Below are 20,340 nucleotides of genomic sequence, written 5' to 3'. Positions count from 1 at the left end.
CCAGGCCTGCTCCCAGCTTCTGAGTCTAAATCAGGCCAGAGTGGTGGGGAGCGAGAGGTTTTAAACTGGATGAGGGTTTAGCGTTTGGATATTAGAGTGGTCTTTTTATTATCTGAATATGACCATGAAAGCTATGAGATCTGCTCGTAATCTCTTCCAAAGCTGAGGAGAAAAGATCAACAGAATGGGTCAAAGGGGGAAGTTGTGAAAAAAATAAGAATAAATAAAAATAAAATTATTTTCTGCTTAGTCTTTACCAAGTTCAACTCATTCAATAAGCCAATAACATACATTTTAAATTTTTACAGACTTTCAAATTAGTCTCAAAAAAGCTTCAGTCAATTAACATGCCATCAATAGCATGTGAGGGTATTAATTTCCCCACATGTTCATCATTATTGGTCTTTTTAAATCTGACCAGTATGATGGCCTAAAAATATCTCCTTGATTTATCTTTTACTTCCTTGATTTCCAGTGTTTGAACATCTTTTATGCTTATTGATGATTTGTATTTCATCTTGTGAATTGCCTGTCTATAACATTTATCTATTCTATTAGGTTGCTTATATTTTTCTTGATGATTTTTATGTAATCTTTAGTATAATCTCAATATTGGGACTGATTCACAATACTGTGGATTCAGGGATTAGGGATTAATCAGAATACCAATGGCCAAATTTGCCATAATGTTTTAAAATCACCCTTACGCCAATATACCTACCTTCCTACCCAGGACTTGTATCTTTTTTCTTTTTTTTATAAAGTGTCAAACATTTTTACTTTTATTTTTTTTTCCGTGTGAGGAAGATTAGCACTGAGCTAACATCTGTCACCAATCCTCCTCTTTTTGCTGAGGAAGACAGGCCCTGGGCTAACATCCGTGCCCATCTTCCTCCACTTTATATGGAACGCCGCCACAGCATGGCTTGACAAGTGGTGCATCAGTGCGCGCCCAGGATCTGAACCCCAAGCCACCACCGCAGCAGAGCGTACGAATTTAACTGCTATGCCACAGGGCCGGCCCACACAACTCGTGTCTTAATCACTGTAGCAGCTGCTATTTTGCTTCCTAAGTTCATGAGCACCAGGGTTACCACCTACTTTGTCCTTCACTTAAACATGGACAATACAGGAGACAGGCTTCACCCAATTCTGTACATCAGTCCAGGTACCGACTGCCCGGACGGAATTCCAGGAGTGGTGAGCCACTCCACAGTGCCAAAACTGGACGTTGCTTATAACCCTCAGGGGACATACCCAGCTTGTCTCTGAAGTGGTACAATCCTGGCAAAGGAGGAAGGAGTGGTAGGAAACAGAGCAAAGAATAAACTTCAAAGCCTGACCTTCAACTTGGAAGTTCTCTCACTAATCTTGAAATCAAATCAAAAGCTGAAATTGTAATTTTAGTGGTATTTCCCACTTTCAGTCTCCTTTCCATCTTTCCACTGGTATGCTTTGCCTAAATAAGAGTGACAGACCTATCTTGGTTCACAAAAGACTTCTTAAACAAAAGGAACATGAAGAAGTGGTGGTGAGTCAGTGCAGGGGCCTCTGCAGCATAATTAGTATAAAGGGGGCCGTGAGTCTCAAGGACTGACCACATCTGCAATGTAGAGAAAAGTGCTTACTTATGGCGGCAAGGAGTGGCAGTCTGTACCAAGATCAAGTGTATGCTTACACTTCACACCCACCCTCTACCCACATACATTTTTTTTTGTCCTCTTCACTCTTGTAGGAATAAAACAGCTCCATCAGATTATTTGGAAGCAGCTTGTGAAGGTTAGATAGAGTCTCAAACGTGTGACGCAGAACGTCAGGATGGTCATAGTTTTTCGGAGTCTTACATTTCTCAAGGAGTGGAAGTTTCCGTACAGTCTGATCGTTCCTGGCTGTTCCCATGATGACCCACTGAGTTACAGAGAAGCACAAATAGAGGAATTGAAGAGTGGAGTCCCTTGCAATTGTTCTTTCTCCAAGCTTTCCTCCATCTCCAAGAAGATAGCATGGAATCTATTTTCTGTTCTCTGATTGCTTAGCATTCTGAGAGTCACAATGGCCCAGATCTTAGCCTGGAACCTGAGTGCTCATCCTGCATCTGCAAACCAGAGGAAATCAGCCTGTTGAAAATATCCTGACAAATCTTGCAAAGATTTTAGGCAGTAACTCCAGTTTCCTGTCTGGACATGGCCAATATCTGAGGAAGACAGAGTGGAGTTTCCCCTTTCCTAAAGGGAAGAGGGGAAACACGGTGTGCACACACCTGGTGTTATTTTCCTATCTGGCACTGAGTAGAGACATTGCACTTGGTGTGAACATAATTAGGACTCCACAGACCTACTAGGCCCTGAGGGAGAGTGGTTACATCAGCACAGTTTTGCAGCAGAACCGAGGAGAGAGCTTCATCGTCCCAAACTGAGAAATGTCAAGATTAACACAGGTAAGCAGCCAAATTGCTTCTTATTCTCTTTTTCAAACTAACACTGAGGAAATAAAGTTAAAAAACAAAAATGCTCAACTCAAGCTTTACTGTTGAAGACATTGTGAACCCAGTACAGAGGACAGAAGAAGCACTAAATAACCTTAAACCACCAAACTTGATAGCACAGCCCTGAGCAAGATAGAAGATGCCAAGAACTACCCCCAGATTTGGAGCAAAAATGTAAATAATAAGGTTTGTTATAGCTACTCCTTAATTGCTGCCTGCTCCACCAACAGAGCCAGGTTTACCATAGCTGCTCTGCTCCGGCTGGAGTAGACCTGGTGGGGAATCACACTGCAGAGTGGTGAGGAGAGAGGAAGGCTCTGTGGATCGCGCATGCTATGGCAAAAGCTGTAGAGTTTGCCAGCTTTTTACCAAACTTAAAAACCCGTGCCCAAGACTATAAAAACATCATTATATCATATGATACGTTGGTGTCCAGAGCAGGAGACATAAAATTCCACTTCTTAATTTTCAACTGCAAACTTAAAAAGTAAAATTTTTAAAAATAAAAAAGTATATTTTAAATACAAATATATTTAAAATACATTATAGGTGTCGGCCCCGTGGCTTAGCGGTTAAGTGCGCGCGCTCCGCTACTGGAGGCCCGGGGTTCGGATCCCGGGCGCGCACCGACACACCGCTTCTCCGGCCATGCTGAGGCCACGTCCCACATACAGCAACTAGAAGGATGTGCAGCTGTGACATACAACTATCTACTGGGGCTTTAGGGGAAAAAAAAAAAAGGAGGAGGATTGGCAATAGATGTTAGCTCAAAGCCAGTCTTCCTCAGCAAAAAGAGGAGGATTAGCATGGATGTTAGCTCAGGGCGAATCTTCCTCACAAAAAAAAATAATAATAATAAAAATAAAGTGCTCCTGACTTTAAAAAAAATAATAAAAAATAAAATACATTATAGAACTAACCAGAACCACTTGAATACACGTGATTCTCATAATTTCACGGGTGCTTTTGGAAAGAGAGGGGAATTGGTGGGAGCGAAGGGGGTAGAGTATTCTGATAGCCAGAGGCTTCTTTCTTCCAAGCAAATTTGAGTGTACTACTCTAAATCCTCATTTATATAAATAGGAAAGAACAAACCACGTTTTAAACCATTCAACTGGCCAAGAAAGTGATCTATTAAAATATGATTCTTTACAGTCCACGTAAAGTGACCCATATGTTCTTACTCATGGCTTTACATAGCAACTGATGGGGTGGTTCTAGCTATCTGAAGTTTATTGACCTTGGCTGACATCAGAAGTGGGCCATAATTATTACATTTTATTTTTAAAAAACTATCTGATGGATAAATGCTTTTTGCAATGGGTAAGACTTCTTCAAGGAATCAGTCTTATTCATTTTGTCTAGTTATGGTATGGTGGAAAGAACACTGTTCGGGACCGGAGTTAACAGCTGAGAACGGAGGCTGGCAGCCCCCTGCTGCTAACTGGTTGTGTGATCTTCAAGATCACAGCCAACCAGGTCTCAGCTTCGCTACTGACGTTCTTGGATGCAACAAATCCTTCTGTTTTGTATCTTGTTTCGGATTCCTCTTATTTCCAATTCTATTCTTCAATGACCAGTGTATTTACCTTTTCAAAACCGTGTTTGTAATATATTATTTTTTCTCACAAAAAAAGATTAGTAAGAATCCTCTCAGGCCAGCGCTCCTTTCCTTACTGCGATGGTTAGTTGCTAATGAAGGGCCAGCAGCGCGCTCAGGTGCCAGCAGAGTGTTATTAACTAAATTGATCCCACAGCATAGCAGCTGCAGGACCCTGGGTTGTTCTTCTAGTTAGGCTGATCTCTTATTCATGACTTTTTGGTAAATGGCAATTCCTTTTTTGTTCCAAAGAGGGCTGTTGTGTCTCCCGAACACCTTCCCCTTCCCCTCTGCCATGGTGGATGTGACAAGATCAGCTGGCTTCCAGAAGGCAAAGTATTCAGTAATGTTCAGAGAGAAAAGATCATCTCCAAGTTTCTTAAAGAAAGCGTTCTAAAGAGAGTGTTCCGTTCAAAGCAAACAACGTGGGAGGGTCCCAACTACCAGAAAGAGGATCCGAGCTACGGCTTTCCTGGCGCCAGAAGGTAAGTTCTGATCCTGAAACTCCAACCACAAGTGAAAATGAATTCATGATAAAACGCTAAGAAAACACAATTACAAGCTACAGGTATCTGGAGGATAGGAAGACTTATAAAGCAATTCAAACTGCAGAAATCAAGTCTTGCAGAAAAATCAAAATAAAGATGGAAATATATGATTGGGAATTATTCAAAGGTACTAGCTGCAACATATGCAGATGTAGAATTTACTGATGTATGTGTTTATCTTACTTTTGGGAATATATTCATATACATCACTATCACGTTCATTCTAGGAATAAACAGATTTTAAACAAGATTTCTTATATTTTTGCAACAAAATGGTGGCCTCCCAAATAAGACAATGCTAAGGGAGTAAAGTGTTAAAGGCTAATTTTTAAAACAAAAACACAACTTCAAACTAAAAATATTTTCATATGTATTTCTTCAAAAGGAATTATACAAACACAAGATGTTAGGATATTTCAGATGAATGCTCATAGAAGCGGAGTGCTAAATCGGGCATAAATATAATTGGCCATTGCTGAAAGACAAAGCAGAATCTGGAAAAGGGAAAAAAAGACTAGTTAGCTAAACTATACTCTAAATACAAATTGTCCATAATTGAATTGAAATGTTTCCCACAGACTTGGTGTCTTATTTATTTGAGAACAAAAATGCATATTATTAATTAGAAAATATTAATTGACTTTCTGAAAATATTTACATAATTATACTGAATAAGATTTTGTTGTAGTACATGACCAGCCATGACCTTGGCAATACTGCAGGGAAAGACAAAGGGAGGCGGAGGCAAACGCATGGGTAATATGAAAACATGACAGAGGTAGACTGAGATAGAAGACTTCTCCCTCCAGAATAGAAACTAAACAATGCTGTTACTGACATTTCTTTGCATAACCCTGGACAACGAAAAGGAATGTATATGAAACTACTTTCCAAAATAGTTATCTAGTGTCAATACTGTCACTTTTGTCATAGTAGGAGAAACTCAGGTGGGCAGCAAGGTATGCTTACCTACTTAGTGATTGGCCCAAGGCTTCCTTCTTTCCAGCAATTCAGACCACCTCCGTTGCAGTTAATGTAAGAGCTTGTTAAATGCCCTAAGACGGAGAGCCTCTACTTTACCCTCCTTCACCAGAATAGCTAAAGAGGTACAGGTTTAAAGTAGGGTGAGCCTGAGGCTACCACTCAAAACTGAAGCCCTGGAGTGCCCTTGAGATGGCCCAGGAGGAAGGTGCGCTCTCTCGGACCAAGGACTGATATTAGAGCTGGACCTGAGCTACTATGGGAAACTGCCTGTGGTCCAGCTAATCGCCTGGACGAGAGGCAAACCAGACCCGAGGGTTTGGAGATGCTATTGTTCTCTTCTTGTTTCCTTTCTATTTCACACCACCAGAGCATTTCACACTCAGTTCTCTCTCTCTCAGCCTTGTCTCCTCACCACCTAGACTAGGTGCTCCCTGTAAGTACTGTACAGGGACTGTGCTGTCACTATAGTTTTAAACCTGTAATACTAAAAATTTATCAATTCAACGAGTGACGGCGGGGATGGGAGCATGATTTTGATGATGTCACAGTGTTCAAAAAGTCTCCAGAGGAAGGAAGAAGACTTAAGTAGAGATGATAATAGGAAAGGAAGATCTTTAGGAATATGCTCTGTCAAGGAAAAAAGAGAATCTTGGAGGAGGTATTTATGGATGACAAAAAAATCTCAGAGGGACTTTAAGGGATCAGGAATCAGTTCAAGTTCTGAAACAAAAGGAAAAGGCAGAAACAGAAACAAAAAGCAAGGAAGATGGCAGATGTGTAGGCTCGACATGTGAAATGCACACACGCGTGCACATAGACATAATTTTTGTCTCCTTCCCAGAGAACAGAAAAGCCATTTCCCAGCTAGATATATTTGTAGAAAGTGTTAGCTGGAAATACGTGGACGCCAATATTTAACCAATTCACTATTTTTCAAGCAATTGTAAGTTGGGAAAAGTTACTTAATATATTTAAGGCTCAGGTTACTCATTTATAAAATAGGAATAACTGGTAGTACCAACTTCTTTGTGTTAAGAGTATTAATTAATCTATGTAAAATGTTAAGCCTTATGCCTGGCACATAGGAACCACATCATACACCCTAGCAAATGCTATTTTTGGAGTAATTAAATTAACTCAAACATTTATTGAGTGCCTACGATGTGCCAGCACTCTGCTAGATAGAATAAGGCCAGGTCTTGCCTTCAAGGCATGAAAAGATAATGAGTGAGATACTGTAAATGAATAATTATAATGTAACAGTGAGTAAGGAATTGTAAACAACTCATACATATATATATATATATGTGTGTGTGTGTGTGAGTTATATATATATATAAACCCAAAATAGGGATCTTGGAGGAGGTAGCAATTTACTCTTCCTGAGGGGTCAGGGGAGATGATTTGTGAGCTAGATCTCTATGAACAGGACTTAACTAGGCAGATAAAAGGAGGGAGGAGATAAGAAGGAGGAACTATTATAAGAAAAGTAAAAGTGATATATGTCTTGGAGGAGAGAGAGCATTTAGTAAAATGCAAAATGCACGTCATCTCTGACACGTAGTCAGCACCGGAAAGGTGATGAGCAGATACTTAAAGCCTGGCTGCAGAATCTGGATTTTATTCTTCAGGCATTAGGAGGGCATTAGAGCAGGTCTGTGTTTTAGAGCAGCGGTACGAAAGTCTGAAGGAGGAGAGCACCCAGGGGGCACCTCCAAGGAGGCCTACGCTACGCTAATCTTACACGCATTCACCTGGATTTATGGTGCTCCTGCTACGGGGCCAGCACAGTTTTAAAGGGACAGGGATAAAGCAATGAACTAGACAGGCAAGGCCCCTGCCCTCATAGATACTCCTACAGGTATGAGACAGAAAATAAAAAAGCAAACAAGACTAACAAACAGGATGGTGAGGAGTGAAAGAAGTAAAAGCAGAGTGTTATGAAACAGAGCAGTGTGAGTGAGAAGGGCTTCTTTAAAATGGAGTCAAGGAAGGCCTTTCTGAGAGGAAAATGGAAATGCAGAGGAAGGAGACAGACACCTCTGGGCTGGGGGTGGAGATGGGAGATCAAGGATCTGAGAAACCCTTAGAATTATGTTCAACATCTGGTATATATGTGCATTTTTCTGGGAAGATTCTCAAAGGAGCACGGATCCCTTCCCCCCAAATGTTAAGAACCAGTGCACTTATTTGCTTAATGAAACACTTTGGGGGTTGAATCTAGAGCTGGGTGTTCAGCCCAACAGAATGCAATAGTATCAGCAAAGGATTGCAAAAATTTCTTCCTCAAATGTCAATGCTCTACTATAAAGCATTATGTAATGCTGCATTATAAGGAATATATCTGACAATCATTTTTAGTATTCCTTTACTTACATATACACGTATATTGCAGTCACAAATATTCACTTACATATTTACTTACATTATTGTCAACCTACAAAAACAGAAGGCAGTATAAGCGGCAAAACGTTTATTCGGGATTAAACAATTGCAATTCAGAGAGCACAGACTCAGGTAGAAAACTAAATAGTGTCCTGAGAGGGAGTAAAAGTCAGGGGCTGTTAAAGGCAAAGAAGGGAGGTTGTATTACAAAGAATTTTAATTGGAGTTGGAGGCAGAAGCTAGTCTTGGCTAAACACTGATTGACTATTGATTCTATCTTCAGAAAGTCCACAATCCTCAGTCTTTGCGATAGGGATGTGCATTCTGCCGACTTCTCAAACAATTGCTCGTAAAACAGTCGGCCTTTTGGCCCAGTCCAAGGTTCAAGACAGCAAGGCAGTTTCTCTGGAAAGGCAGCTCCGACTCCATCTTAAAATAGCTCCACTCAAGTCAATTTTGACATTTCGTATAATATAGCCATATTCTATACGTACCCATATATATGTATTCCTTCTTCTCCTCCCCACCACACACTTATTTCATGGAAGTGATGTAAGAGATCCCATTTGGAGGCCAAAATTGGCCTCCCACGATCTAAATGTGTCCTAGACAGAGAAGATCACCTTGTGTTCTTCCCATTGTAAGACCAATGACTGACCTGAAACTGACCAGAGAAGCCTTGCTCTCAGCAGGGATACCTTCCTTCTGCCATTCTAATTATTTAACACGTTACCTATTATAAGCATAGACAGACCTCCACGTATATCCACGCATATACATATATCGAGCTCAGTGGAGCCTCCTACAGGGCAGCCCTCCCGGCTTTATCCGAGCAGGAGATGGGGTAGAAGCCAGCGGGCCAGGCCCTGGGTGCCAGGGGCCCACTGGGCGCCACGCGGGGCCCTCGGCGCGTCGCAGGGGGTCAAGGCCAGGACCCCGGGGCCCGGGAGAGCCGGGCGCCGTCGGGTTGGTGGGGCGCCGAGGCCGTGACCCCGGGCGTGCGGAGCCGCGGCGGCCCTCCCCCGTGATGGCCGAGGGCGCGAGGCCGCCCCCGAGGAGGCCGGGAGGGGCGCAAGGGCAGGAGCCGCGGCCCCCCCCGCCCCCCGGCGGCGTGGCCCGTCCCGCGGGCCTGGGGGCCAGGGGACCCGCAAGAGGCTCCGGGCCCGGGCGGCCGCCGCCGGGCCCGCAGCCCCCGAGGCCCGGCGCGCACGGTGGAACTCGAGGCCGCGGCGGGGCCCCGCTCGGTGGGCGTTGCCGGGCGACCGGGCGCCGAGGAGGCCCGCGGCGCCGCAGCCTCAGGCGGGGCTGACCTCCCCGGGCGGCTCCCGCTGCCCTCCGTGTCCTCCCGCCGCAGGAAGGCCGAGCCGGAGGGCGCGCACGCGGAGGGGCCCGCGCCCCGCGGAGATGACGGCGGGGACGACACGTGGGCCTGCGGCGCCGCGGGGTAAGAGCCGGGCCCGCTGTCCCCTCGCCCCGCGCTGCCCGCGGGCCGCCCACCGCCCGGGAGGGGGGCGCTCGCACCCGGGCTCCGCGCCTCCCGCCCGCACCTCCCTCCCGACCCCCCGCCCCGCTCTCCAGCCCTTTGTGACAAGCAGTCCCCCCGCAAAGGCCTCATCGTCCCCGGGCCCCTCCTCCAGGGCGGGCGCCTTTTCCAGGCCCCCGATGCCCTCCTCGGTCGCACACACCTGGCCGGCCCAGGCAGCGCCACCTACTCAGCAACCTTCTTCCTCCTTCGTTCTTCCATCCCCGTGCCCGGCATAGAGCAGGTGGATTAATACTTACTGATTCAAAACTTATCTGAAGTTCAGGATACACCTTTCCCTCTAGGAGACAATAAATTGTAAATGATTAGCAAATATACTGATTATTGGAGTGGCTTTAATTTGTGATTCTTTCCAGATAGCCGTACTTTAATCCAGTGATTGCTTGTTATCTTATGTTCTCTAATACTTCTACCTTAAACAGTGGTGGGCTTAGATAGCATGATAATTTGGTGTGGAAAATAGTGTTTGGTCCTGTGGGCCTTTTAGTGTGTCTGAAACACGCATGGGGTGCTCGCTCTGCCTGTATGTAAGGTTAATCCCGCTTTCAAATGGAGCACCTGTTTTGAATGATTGAAAGCAGAGTTCATGGCCCTGTTTTATAAGTTCCGGATAGCTCACCTTATTTTTTCTAATTTGTGTTTTATCTCCCTATCCGATATCTTCCTTTTCACCTCAGACCTTAATTTCCTAATCTTCTGTCAGTTAGATCTTCCGATTTGCTTTTATCTAAGCCCTCTTTTTTTGCTTAGCTTGCCGCTTGTTTCTGGTTGATTTTATATGGTTACCCCCACCCTGCTCTCATAGTCCGTTTCTCCTGCTTTGTAAGCATTTTCTTAACCTCCTTTAGATGGGGAGCCAAAACTCATGCTTTCTTTTAAATCAGTGTTGTACCTTACCCATAAATGTGCCTTTCCCACAACGTGTTTAGGATTTTAAGGAAACAGAGGAGCCAAATGGGGAGAAGAAATGGTGAGCACTGCAGCCCCAGCCTGCGTGTGTCCAGCATCTCTCATGAGGTATGGCGGAGGCTGTTGAACCTGAGCGTCTGGGCAGCAGCTCCCACTGGGAAGACCTGACTGCTGTTGACTCTTACTGCTGAGATCCCTGCTGCTTTCTCTTTGTGAGCAGTTTGTGCTGAGTTTTCCTCTTGGCACACTTGGAATATCAACTGGAAAATTTTTATTTCTTTTAACAAAGGAAAAGATAACCAGCTTCTCTCAAAATCTCAAAATGTTTCTAATTGCTATTGGATTTAGTTAAAGATGCTACCTCGACCAATCAGGCAGTGTTGACCTTTTTTATTTGCTCGCACATATTTTGTGAAAAACATTGGTAAGGCAGGTAGGATATCAAAAAGTAGAACCAATTCCCAGCCTGTAAGGAGTTTGCAGTCTAGCTGACTTCTTGTGTAGTTGAGAGTCTTCCTTACCAGTTGACAATTTGGTGACATGATTTTTATTGTATGATCTCAACAGCACAGTTTTCGTCAGCTTCCCTTTACCTCATTAATTTAAGGATATTTCTCTCACGTGTTATTTTGTACATTAGTGTACCAGGATTACATACGTAGCTGAAAGAAGGTTGAGAATCTGTCAGGGAGGTTTTAAAAGTACAAATCACTGGGCCTTGCCCTCAGCCTACTGAATCGGAATCTATAGTATTTTTTTCACCTATTATTTTTAAAAAGCTCCCCAGGCGATTCTCATGTAGAGACTAGTCCTAATACATATTATCTCAGAAAGCAGAGAATTTTTATTTTTCAAAAACCTCCAGAGAAAGATAACCTGCAGCCTACCTTCCAATGTTCAACTATCCTTCGTATCAGGAGATAACTTCCTTGTGGATCCTTAAATCCTCATATTGTATTTAAGCTTATTTCTGTTCCTTCTGTGTGGGGAGATAATACCTAACACTACCTAACATTTCATTTGTATGTTGCTGAAAGTGTAATTTATGAAGGATTTTCTCATTTGAGATAGAAAACAACTAAATTCATTCCTAAAAAATTATAATCAACTAATCACCTCTTCACTTTCCCTTTTCCAGGATAAGTTATAATTCTCTCCTACACACTCCTCACATTTTTTCCCCACAGCACTCAGCACAATGTCTGGAACATAAATAGTCAGTAGATATTAGTACCTTTTCCTATTCATTTTTTGTCTTTCTTTTGAATATTTCTGGAGTGTTTCTCAGCATCTGGAGCCCGGAGTGAGTAGTGGGCTGGTCAGCGTTGAGTGTAGTGTGAGGATTCGAGAATTTTCTTTGGTTGCTGGACTTTATAGGCTTCAGATCTGGTACTCAGATACAGAAATTGGGTGAATGTGCCATCGTGTACCAGGGACACACCGAACTGGATGTTTTGTTATATTTTTTAAATCAATTTTGAAAACCTGTGTGCCATTATTTTTAAGAAAATGAGAATGAAACCATAAATTATTGTAAAAGCCTTTCCATTTCCTAATAGGTGTTATCAAGCTGGTAATGGTTTGCTATGAGAACACTGTTTGCTCCTCACAAATGCTGATGGTATCCTTAGAGGAGGGAGGGGTCGTGAAACTGTGTGCCTTTTGTCATACTTGACCCGAAGGACGTGTCAAGTCACGTACTAGAGCTCCTAAGATTTTCTTAACATTAAGTTTATCCTGAAACAAATGTTGTTTTAGAATTTATCTCACTGGAATTTGGATTCAGAAGTACCTGTTCCTGAAAACAGAAACCTCCCACCTGGAAGGGATAGTGCAGCAGGTGGTAAGAAACCCTAGATGTGCATGTTTATACTGGTCTGAAAATTTGTATTCATATGTGTCGTATGAATTAACACAGTAAAGGGGATTTGTTTTTAATATAATCAGTTTTATGTAACTTAATTGTCATTTTTTTCATATACATTCTTTCAGGCAAAATTAACAAGGTAAGGATAAATATTTGGTTTTAAATAATTCATAAAATGCTATTTTAAAATTATATATGTATTCTTTAAAAAAAATTTCTTCCCTCAAAGTTAAACTTTAAATTTCTGTAGAATTCTTCAAACAAGTCAAAGCCTTTACTATTTTACAGGGCTGCAAATGGGTCATTAAATTAATATTGTATTATATTAAGTTTTTTCAATATAACAGTACTATAAGTGGAAATTAAAATTGTAGTGAATATGGTGTTTTCTAGTCATTCCCAAAAGGGAAGTAGTCTCAGCCTTAAGATATCTTGAAGCAGTTGAAACGGTTAATATTTTGTTTTGAAGTAGTGAGAAAATTAATCTTTCATTTTTCCTTTTTTGATCAAAATATAAAATACTTAACTGTTAGTAAAATCAAGAAAATGATATCCAAGGCTCATTAGTTAACACTGTTTAGTTGGTATTTATAACAGATCATACTAATTCCTGCTGAAGTAAAAACAAATGATATCTATATGTATATAAGGGAGTATCATAAAACTTTACTATATATTTCTTGGCTAGAACTATATATTCCTTTGTTAAAACAAGAACCATACATTTTTAGAACAAGAGTAGGGAACAGAGATACATTGTATTTAAAATTCTGCTGCTGCTTTATAGGACCATTTGGAAATTCCAGTAGAGCAACTGATGCTAGATCTTAATTTGTCAGACCATGCTCACAAAAGAACACAGGTGGGATTTTGTTTATCGCATTCTTAAAGTATTATTTTTTAAAAAAATGCATGCAGTTACTAAAATGTTGTCCATGATTTTTCTGTTATCAGAATAGTAAACAAGGGATATTTCAGTTATGGAGTTATCCTCTTAACGAAGGAAGTACCACGGAGAACAGGTGAGACAATATTTATTTTTGTAAAGCCCTAAATTAATTAAATAAATTTGAATACAATTAAACACGCATCTGAAATACAAGGACAAAAAAAAAAAAACAGAAGAAAAAAGGATTGTGTGCAAATAGTGAGAAATTATAGAAACTCACCTTAAAATAGGAAGTGGCTGGCAAACACCCCAGAGATAATCAGCATACGGGAAATTAAGAGGTTACTGTGCCCTTACAGTGAGGGTTTTGATGGATGGAGTTTGGACTTCTCATTGAAGGGAAAAGGAACTGTGATAGCAAAGTCATACTCCTTGTGCCAGGAACAATTTTAATCCCTTACATGTATTAACTCATTTAATCCTGACAACAAAACAATCCTATAAGGTAGGTACTGTTATCACCATCCTTATTTTACAGCTGAGGACGCTGAGGCAGGGTGACAAGTTAAATAACTTGCCTGAAGTTGTACAATTAATGAATGGTAGGACCAGGATGTAAAAGTAGCCTGATTCATGCTCATAACCACTGCAGTGTGTTGATTCTCAGACCTTCCTTGGGTTTGAATTCTTATTTTTTGGTTCTTAAACTTTAGAGTACATTAGAACCAACTAGAATGCTTCTTAAAAATGCAGGTTACTATTATTTGGAAATTAGCATTTATTAAACACTGCTATGTGTCACTTTTACATCCAGTGTAGTATTTAATGGAGGTCCTGAGGTCTGTGCCTCTCTTTTGTACCTAGTATTGACAATAGGGTGGCTCACTTGATAGCAGCTCTCTCCTAGTCAGAGGGTTAGACTCTGTGAGGTTCAGGATAAAGCTCACCTAATGCTGAAATTCAAGGGGGAAGCCAAGCAGTGCTAGGCGGATTGTGGTGACTCCTGTCTTGAGGGAATGTCGGTGCTGACGGGGATAGGGAAGGCTACTTTACTAGGAGGAACTCAGCTGGGAACAGGGATTTCAAGGTAAGAGATAAATGAAGTGCACTGAATTTTACCTGGCTGACAGAAGAGCCAACATGAATTGAGTCAGGAGAAGCAGTGGCTAGGATCACAGACAGGGGCTCCCACTACCTGGGTTTAAATCCCAGCTCCACCCCACTTGCTAGATGCATGACCTCACCCAGTCTGTGCCTCAGGTTCCTTATCCCTAAAAGGTAGAAAATAAAAGTGCCTGTCGTGTGGGGTTGTTATGAGGACTGAACAGAATAACCTGTTTGATAGGTATTTGCTGTTAATACTTGGAAGGCCTAACAATGTTGTAGAGTTGGAAGCGTGCTATCAATGGAATATTTTATTCCTGAGATTTTTCTCCTCAATATACCATCAACAAGTAAAGAGAATAAAAGTAATGATAACTTTCATTTAGCGTTTCACATTTTACAAAGTACGTTCATATAATTGTCTTGCTTCCCAGAGCACCTCCAAGGTAGGGATTGTCATTTCCATTTTGCTCACTGGCAGCGAACAGGTTCTAATCTAGGTCTTCTGCCTCCAGATTCCATGCTTTTTTTACTGTCTTATATGGATTGTGTCTGTTATCAATTGTAGATTTAAAGTGATTTTCCTATGGTTTTTCAAACGCAAGTCAGTATACCTAATATTTAGCCAAATGAATACATTTTTACCATTTTCTGTGGAAATTAAAGTATTTTTCAAAATCCTTCAAGATTACTTTGCTATTTTTAATGTAAACTGGCTTTAAAAGAAGCAAAAAGATAATGAGACTATATATGTTCAGTTAATGCATCAAATCTTTCAATGTCAGTATTTCTAGTAAGCTTTTAAAAAAAGCTAACTATAAACTCAGTATTCTGTGGCCTGGCTTTTTTGCAGTTTTTATTTAAAAATAATAATACTTATTTAAAAATAATTATTTTAAAATAATAATGTAACTGCAGTTATATAGGGCAGAATAATATTTTATTTTAAAATAATACTTTAAAATATATTAATAACAAATAACAGTTTTAATTTTAAAATAAAAGTATTTTAAAATAAAATGTTTTATTTTAAAATAAAATAATATTTTAGGAGTAGAAATATTACTCCTAAAATAAAAGAGCACCATCAGATGAAAATTATTATGCACTCTATCTGGGAGAATTTTTGCTTGATAGACATTGTTTTGCTTCCTTTTTTGTTAGAATAATTTGTAAAAATCACAATGGCTAAACTAGAAGGCTTTATTAAGTAACCTGACTACGTTCTGTAAGAGTTTCCTTTTATCTAATTCTGAGTCAATAAACATTTCACGATAATTTCAGTTGGAGTTGGACAGCTTCCTTTTCAGACATCATCATTGCATGTACAATATATTCATAGGCAAATAGATATAATAAGCCACTTTTAACCTAGTGGCCATTCATAGCCACAGTTAGCCATAATGTGGCTAACTAATAATGATCTAGTCACCTGTGCATGCACAAAGGGATAACCAGTTGATATTTTAATCTATACTTTAAAAAAATGCATATAGTTGTGTATAATTAGAGCATATTTGGAAATTAACATATTTCTGTTACAGATAGATAGATAAGCCATTGGGAACTAAACATTAACCAATCTTTGATAAAGATTACTTATTCGTTATCATTTTAATAGCATTTTAATTCTAGACAACAAACCATTTATTAATTAAATCATTTCAGGGCTCTCCAAAAATCTTCAGTGGAAACTGGCTTTACCAATAGTCCCATAAGGCTCTTTACTCTGCACCACTCACTAACAAGTGCTTCTGCTGATAAGCAAGTTGGTTCTCACCCTGGACTGCAGGTGCCATTAGGTCTCAGCTGGCCCCATGCTGATGGAAACTTTTTTAAGGACAGAACTGAGCCTCATATTAATTTATGTTCAACTATAGAAAACAACAATAGTGAAACTTTATCTGCTCCAAATTGGAATTTGAAATATCGAAACAGCAGTGTGGAAGAAAATTTAACAGATGAAAGTGATTTATCAGAAAATGAAAAAGCAAATGATACTTTACTCAGCTATTTTAAAAAGATGGACCTGAACTTAAAGCCAGAAACAACAGAAAATGTTGAAGGATCTTTCATAGAGGAACCAAGTGAAGTATTTCCATATCCTGATTTTCTCCCTCCTCCTTTCAATACTCTGGACTTGCACAGATTAGCTCTCTCAAAGTCTGAAAATTGGAAAGCAACAGTGGAACCTCCAGAAAGCTCTACTGAACATTTGATAACTCGTTTACTGCAAATGGAAAGATTACAACATGTGACTATACAAAAAGAGAGGCCAAGACTACAAACTACCTTCTGTACTCCAGCAGTTACTGAACGACCCTCTTCCTCCAAAGCTATACCCAAAATGAGACAGCCAAAACTTTCTGACTCTCTGAGTCTTCAGACAAGTTGTGTAGATAAAAGTCGAGAAAAAAGAAGAAACAATTCTGGTTCTTTTAAGTGTGAACAAAATGCTTCAAAGTGGAATTGGAGCCATGCTGGCAAATATAAATGGAATTCTAGACCACTATCTCTAAAAAGTCCATCCACCACAAAACAATTGATTGCAACTTATGATGACTTTAAAAATCCCAAAAGCTCCATTTTAAATCCATGCCAAGAACTCTCAACCAAGCCTGCTAATGCCCAAACAACTCACTTACTGGTTAAAATGGTCTCCACAAGATGTCTGCCACCTAGGTCTCCAATACCAGTTTCACCTATACCTCTGTCTTTTCCCGAAAATCAGAGAGAAGAAATTAAGGCACCAAGCACCAAAAAGAAACTTTACCGAAAAACCATAGTATTGAACAGACCATTCTATATTCAGAAGCTAAACTGTTTGTCGCCTTCATTTATAGCTAAGGATAACTGCTCATCCACTGACCCAAAATAACTTTTCTTTCATACATCTCAATGTGAGCAAATCTATTCCAAGAAGCGTGGCTAAAATATGGTTCATCATTCCAAGATACAGGTACTAAAAACACATGACAATTCCTTGGTGTGATATGGAGTGGGACTTGTGACAGTCCACTGAGAGGTCTAATGTAAATCCAGGGGCTTCCAAACTGACGTATTTGACAATCTTTTGCATGTTATGTTTCAAAGAAATGTTTCACTTAGTAAACTATTCTATTCAAAAGATTGTTCTTTTGTTGTGATTGTTTTCCCAGTATAATTCTATCATCAATAAATGGTATAATAGACTTATTGCTGCTTTGGCGATTCTTTTACTATGTTCTATTATACAGTCATAAGAGTGCAGTTACCTCTATCAGTGATTTTAGTTTTTCCCACTCTGGTACTGTCACCGCCAAATAGGGGTCCTCTACTTGCTGCAAAGACAAGCCAACAGTCCAGAGGCAAGGTGGTAGGAGAGAAAGGGTCTTTTATTGTTATTACAGCTTGCTAGCAAGGGGGAAGATGGCGGACTAGTGTCCTTAAAGAACTATCTTAAAACTACAAAATTTTGAAGCAGTTATATAGGGCAAATGGGCTGAAAAGAGGGGGTCTCGGAATGTGACCATCTGGTGTTGTAGTCCTTGAGACACCAGATCATCCCTTTTCCTTGTCACCAGTGATGGATGCCAGCATAGGGCTCCTTTCTGGATGTCATTACATTCCTGGGAGAACTTAAAGAACAAAGTTACTTCCTTATAGCAATAGGGAGGTCTGTGTACAAGCCGAGGCTGAGAAAGTAGCAGAGCATGCATATTGCTCACAAGCAGGTATGGACTTATCCAAGCTACGTGCAAACTAAAGCATTGCTGACTCAGCAAGGGGGTGTCTTGTGGATCAGCGTCATTTGTAGTTCCAACATGGTTCCCCTCTACAAGATGGCTTCCCTTATGCTAACTTAAGCTAACCCTTGGCTATAGCTATTATAGCTATTTAGGCAGCGCTAACAGTACCTTTTTTTCTTTCTCTTTCCAACTCCACAAATCTCCTTTGTCGATCATTTTGACCTATCCTTTTGGTATTTGCTTGGCCATTAAAAGCTCAAGAAGTTGCTGTTTTGTTAAATTAATATATAAGATCCTTTAGGTCCTGTCCTCCTATGAATCCTTATAAAGTTTCCCTTTCCCAGGCCCTTTGTCATACACATGAAAGCAAGATCAGTCTCTTTGGGGCCTAACTACAGGTTTAGACATGAAACAACCCTCTTTCACTAGGATGTAATAGTTTTAAAATGTCAAAGGAAAAATGGGAAAAGAAAGATCACTGTCCACAGAGCCGCCAAAATCTCATGTTAATGGAATTTTTCCCCAAGGCTCTTCGTTGCTGGAAGTCTTAACTCTGGCTTTTTGAAACTCAAGCAGCTAAAGCTTAACTCATTAACTGGTGAAAAGGGAAACTATGTGATCAACGCACTTTACTGCACGTAAAGATCAGGGAAACAAGTACAGTCCCGGGTTCTGTCGCAGGCCTATGGCACCAGAGTCTTTGGGAGTGGGGCCCAGGGACCTACAGTATAAACAAGCATCCCAGGTGATTTTAATCCAGGTGGTTCTCGGCTCACACTTGGAAAAGCATTGTAAAGGAAAAACAATGTAACATGCCTAGATCTGAGTTTGGATATTTTGGGGCGTAGTGTGCTTTGGTTTTAGTGGCTGGTTGGTAAATTCAAATTAGTTTTTCTTAAAAATTAAAAAAATAACACACGATTAAAACTTCAAACATTACCCAAAAGTAAAAATGAAAAGTAAAAAGCCTCTCCCTACCCCCCCCCCCCACACACAAAGGCAGTCCATCCTCCCAAATAAGATGGAATATTTGAATTAGGGATGGGTGAGATGAATTAAAGGACAATTCAAATAAATGTTGAAGACAGCAACTGTAGCTTAAGTTTCCTCTATTCTACCTTCAGTAAAAGAATAAAGGCTCAAATAGTTTTCTTAAAGGCAGGGGTCAAAGAGAGTATGCTTAGTTTTTAGGTTAATTTCAAAGAATTTTCTGGAACCATATCAACGCAGCAATAGAAAATAAACTGTTCAAGATCCCTTATAATAGAATTTTACCTAAATCCCATACACTTAGTGTCACTATCCAAAGTGGTATAACATCCCTTTCATAGAATTAATAAAAAATGGACTTGTTTTTACTCAGTTCCAACTTACAATGATCTTTCTTGTTGCTCCTGCCTTCCCCCCCCACCCAAAGCCCCAGTAGATAGTTGTATGTCATAGTTGCACATCCTTCTAGTTGCTGTGTGTGGGACGCAGCCTCAGCATGGCCGGAGAAGAGGTGCGTCGGTGCACGCCTGGAATCCGGGCCCAGGCCGCCAGTGGCAGAGCGCACGCACTTAACCGCTAAGCCACGGGCCGGCCCTCCTGAATTCTAACAAGTCTTGAAACTTATTTACCAGCTCTTTGTACTCATTCTCATTTCTTTTTTTACCTGTTTGGATTTTATACCCTTTCCTTTGGGGCTGTAATAATGTAATTTTTATTCATAAAACCTTCAGGACGGGACATGCCTGCTTTGTTCACCACTGACTGCATCCCGGACAATCGTTGCCTGGCGTGTAGTAGCCACCCTTCAAAGTATTTAAGGAATGGACTTGATCCATCATTGAGGATTGTTATACACGACATAGTAGTTATAAGCACCGCCTCCATAGCCAGACTGTCTGAAGTCAAACCCAGGCTCTGCCACTCAACAGCTCTAACACATCAGGCAGTTTCCTTAACTTCTCTGTTCGTCACTTTCCTAATTTGTAAGGTGGGTAGAATACCTATAATAATGTGAGGATTGTGAGTAAAGTGCCTGACAAATTCAAAAAATATATTGGGGAAAATAGGAATGACACAGGGGGCCAGACTGAATGGAACCAGCTGCCACAGCACTGAGTCAGCCATCACTGGAGTAACAACTCTATACATAGATTAATGTCTTACTTCTCACAAGGCATGTACCAGGCACCGGCGACATGGTATGGAGTAATGAAGACACAAACCCTGGTTTTCAGTAAGATCAAGTGTGGAAGTGGACGTGGGAGATGGGAAACAGGAGGTAGGTAAGAGCATTTTAGAGGTAGAGGT

At 40.8% G+C, this 20,340-nt stretch overlaps 1 protein-coding gene across 2 annotated transcripts; it reads left to right on the top strand.

Annotated features, from left to right (window-relative positions):
- Window positions 1–9,073: 9,073 nt before the first annotated feature.
- FAM217A (family with sequence similarity 217 member A) lies at window positions 9,074–17,500 on the top strand. Of its 2 annotated transcripts, XM_087437938.1 has the most exons (7): window positions 9,074–9,446; window positions 10,475–10,562; window positions 12,213–12,297; window positions 12,447–12,460; window positions 13,109–13,183; window positions 13,276–13,343; window positions 15,983–17,500. In XM_087437938.1, the coding sequence occupies exons 2-7, from the start codon at window positions 10,500–10,502 to the stop codon at window positions 17,190–17,192; spliced, it is 1,515 nt and encodes a 504-aa protein (XP_087294064.1). In that variant the 5' UTR covers window positions 9,074–9,446; window positions 10,475–10,499; the 3' UTR covers window positions 17,193–17,500. The 2 variants fall into 2 exon arrangements, with proteins under 2 accessions (XP_087294064.1, XP_087294063.1); XM_087437937.1 differs by lacking the exon at window positions 12,447–12,460 and having other exon boundaries at window positions 9,336–9,446.
- The last annotated feature ends 2,840 nt before the right edge of the window (window positions 17,501–20,340 follow it).

The sequence above is a fragment of the Ceratotherium simum genome, chromosome 13 (genome assembly GCF_057802395.1).
Source record: "Ceratotherium simum simum isolate JZ-2026a chromosome 13, ASM5780239v1, whole genome shotgun sequence".
NCBI classification, from domain to species: Eukaryota; Metazoa; Chordata; class Mammalia; order Perissodactyla; family Rhinocerotidae; genus Ceratotherium; species Ceratotherium simum.
This window is presented reverse-complemented; position numbering and strand designations above follow the sequence as displayed.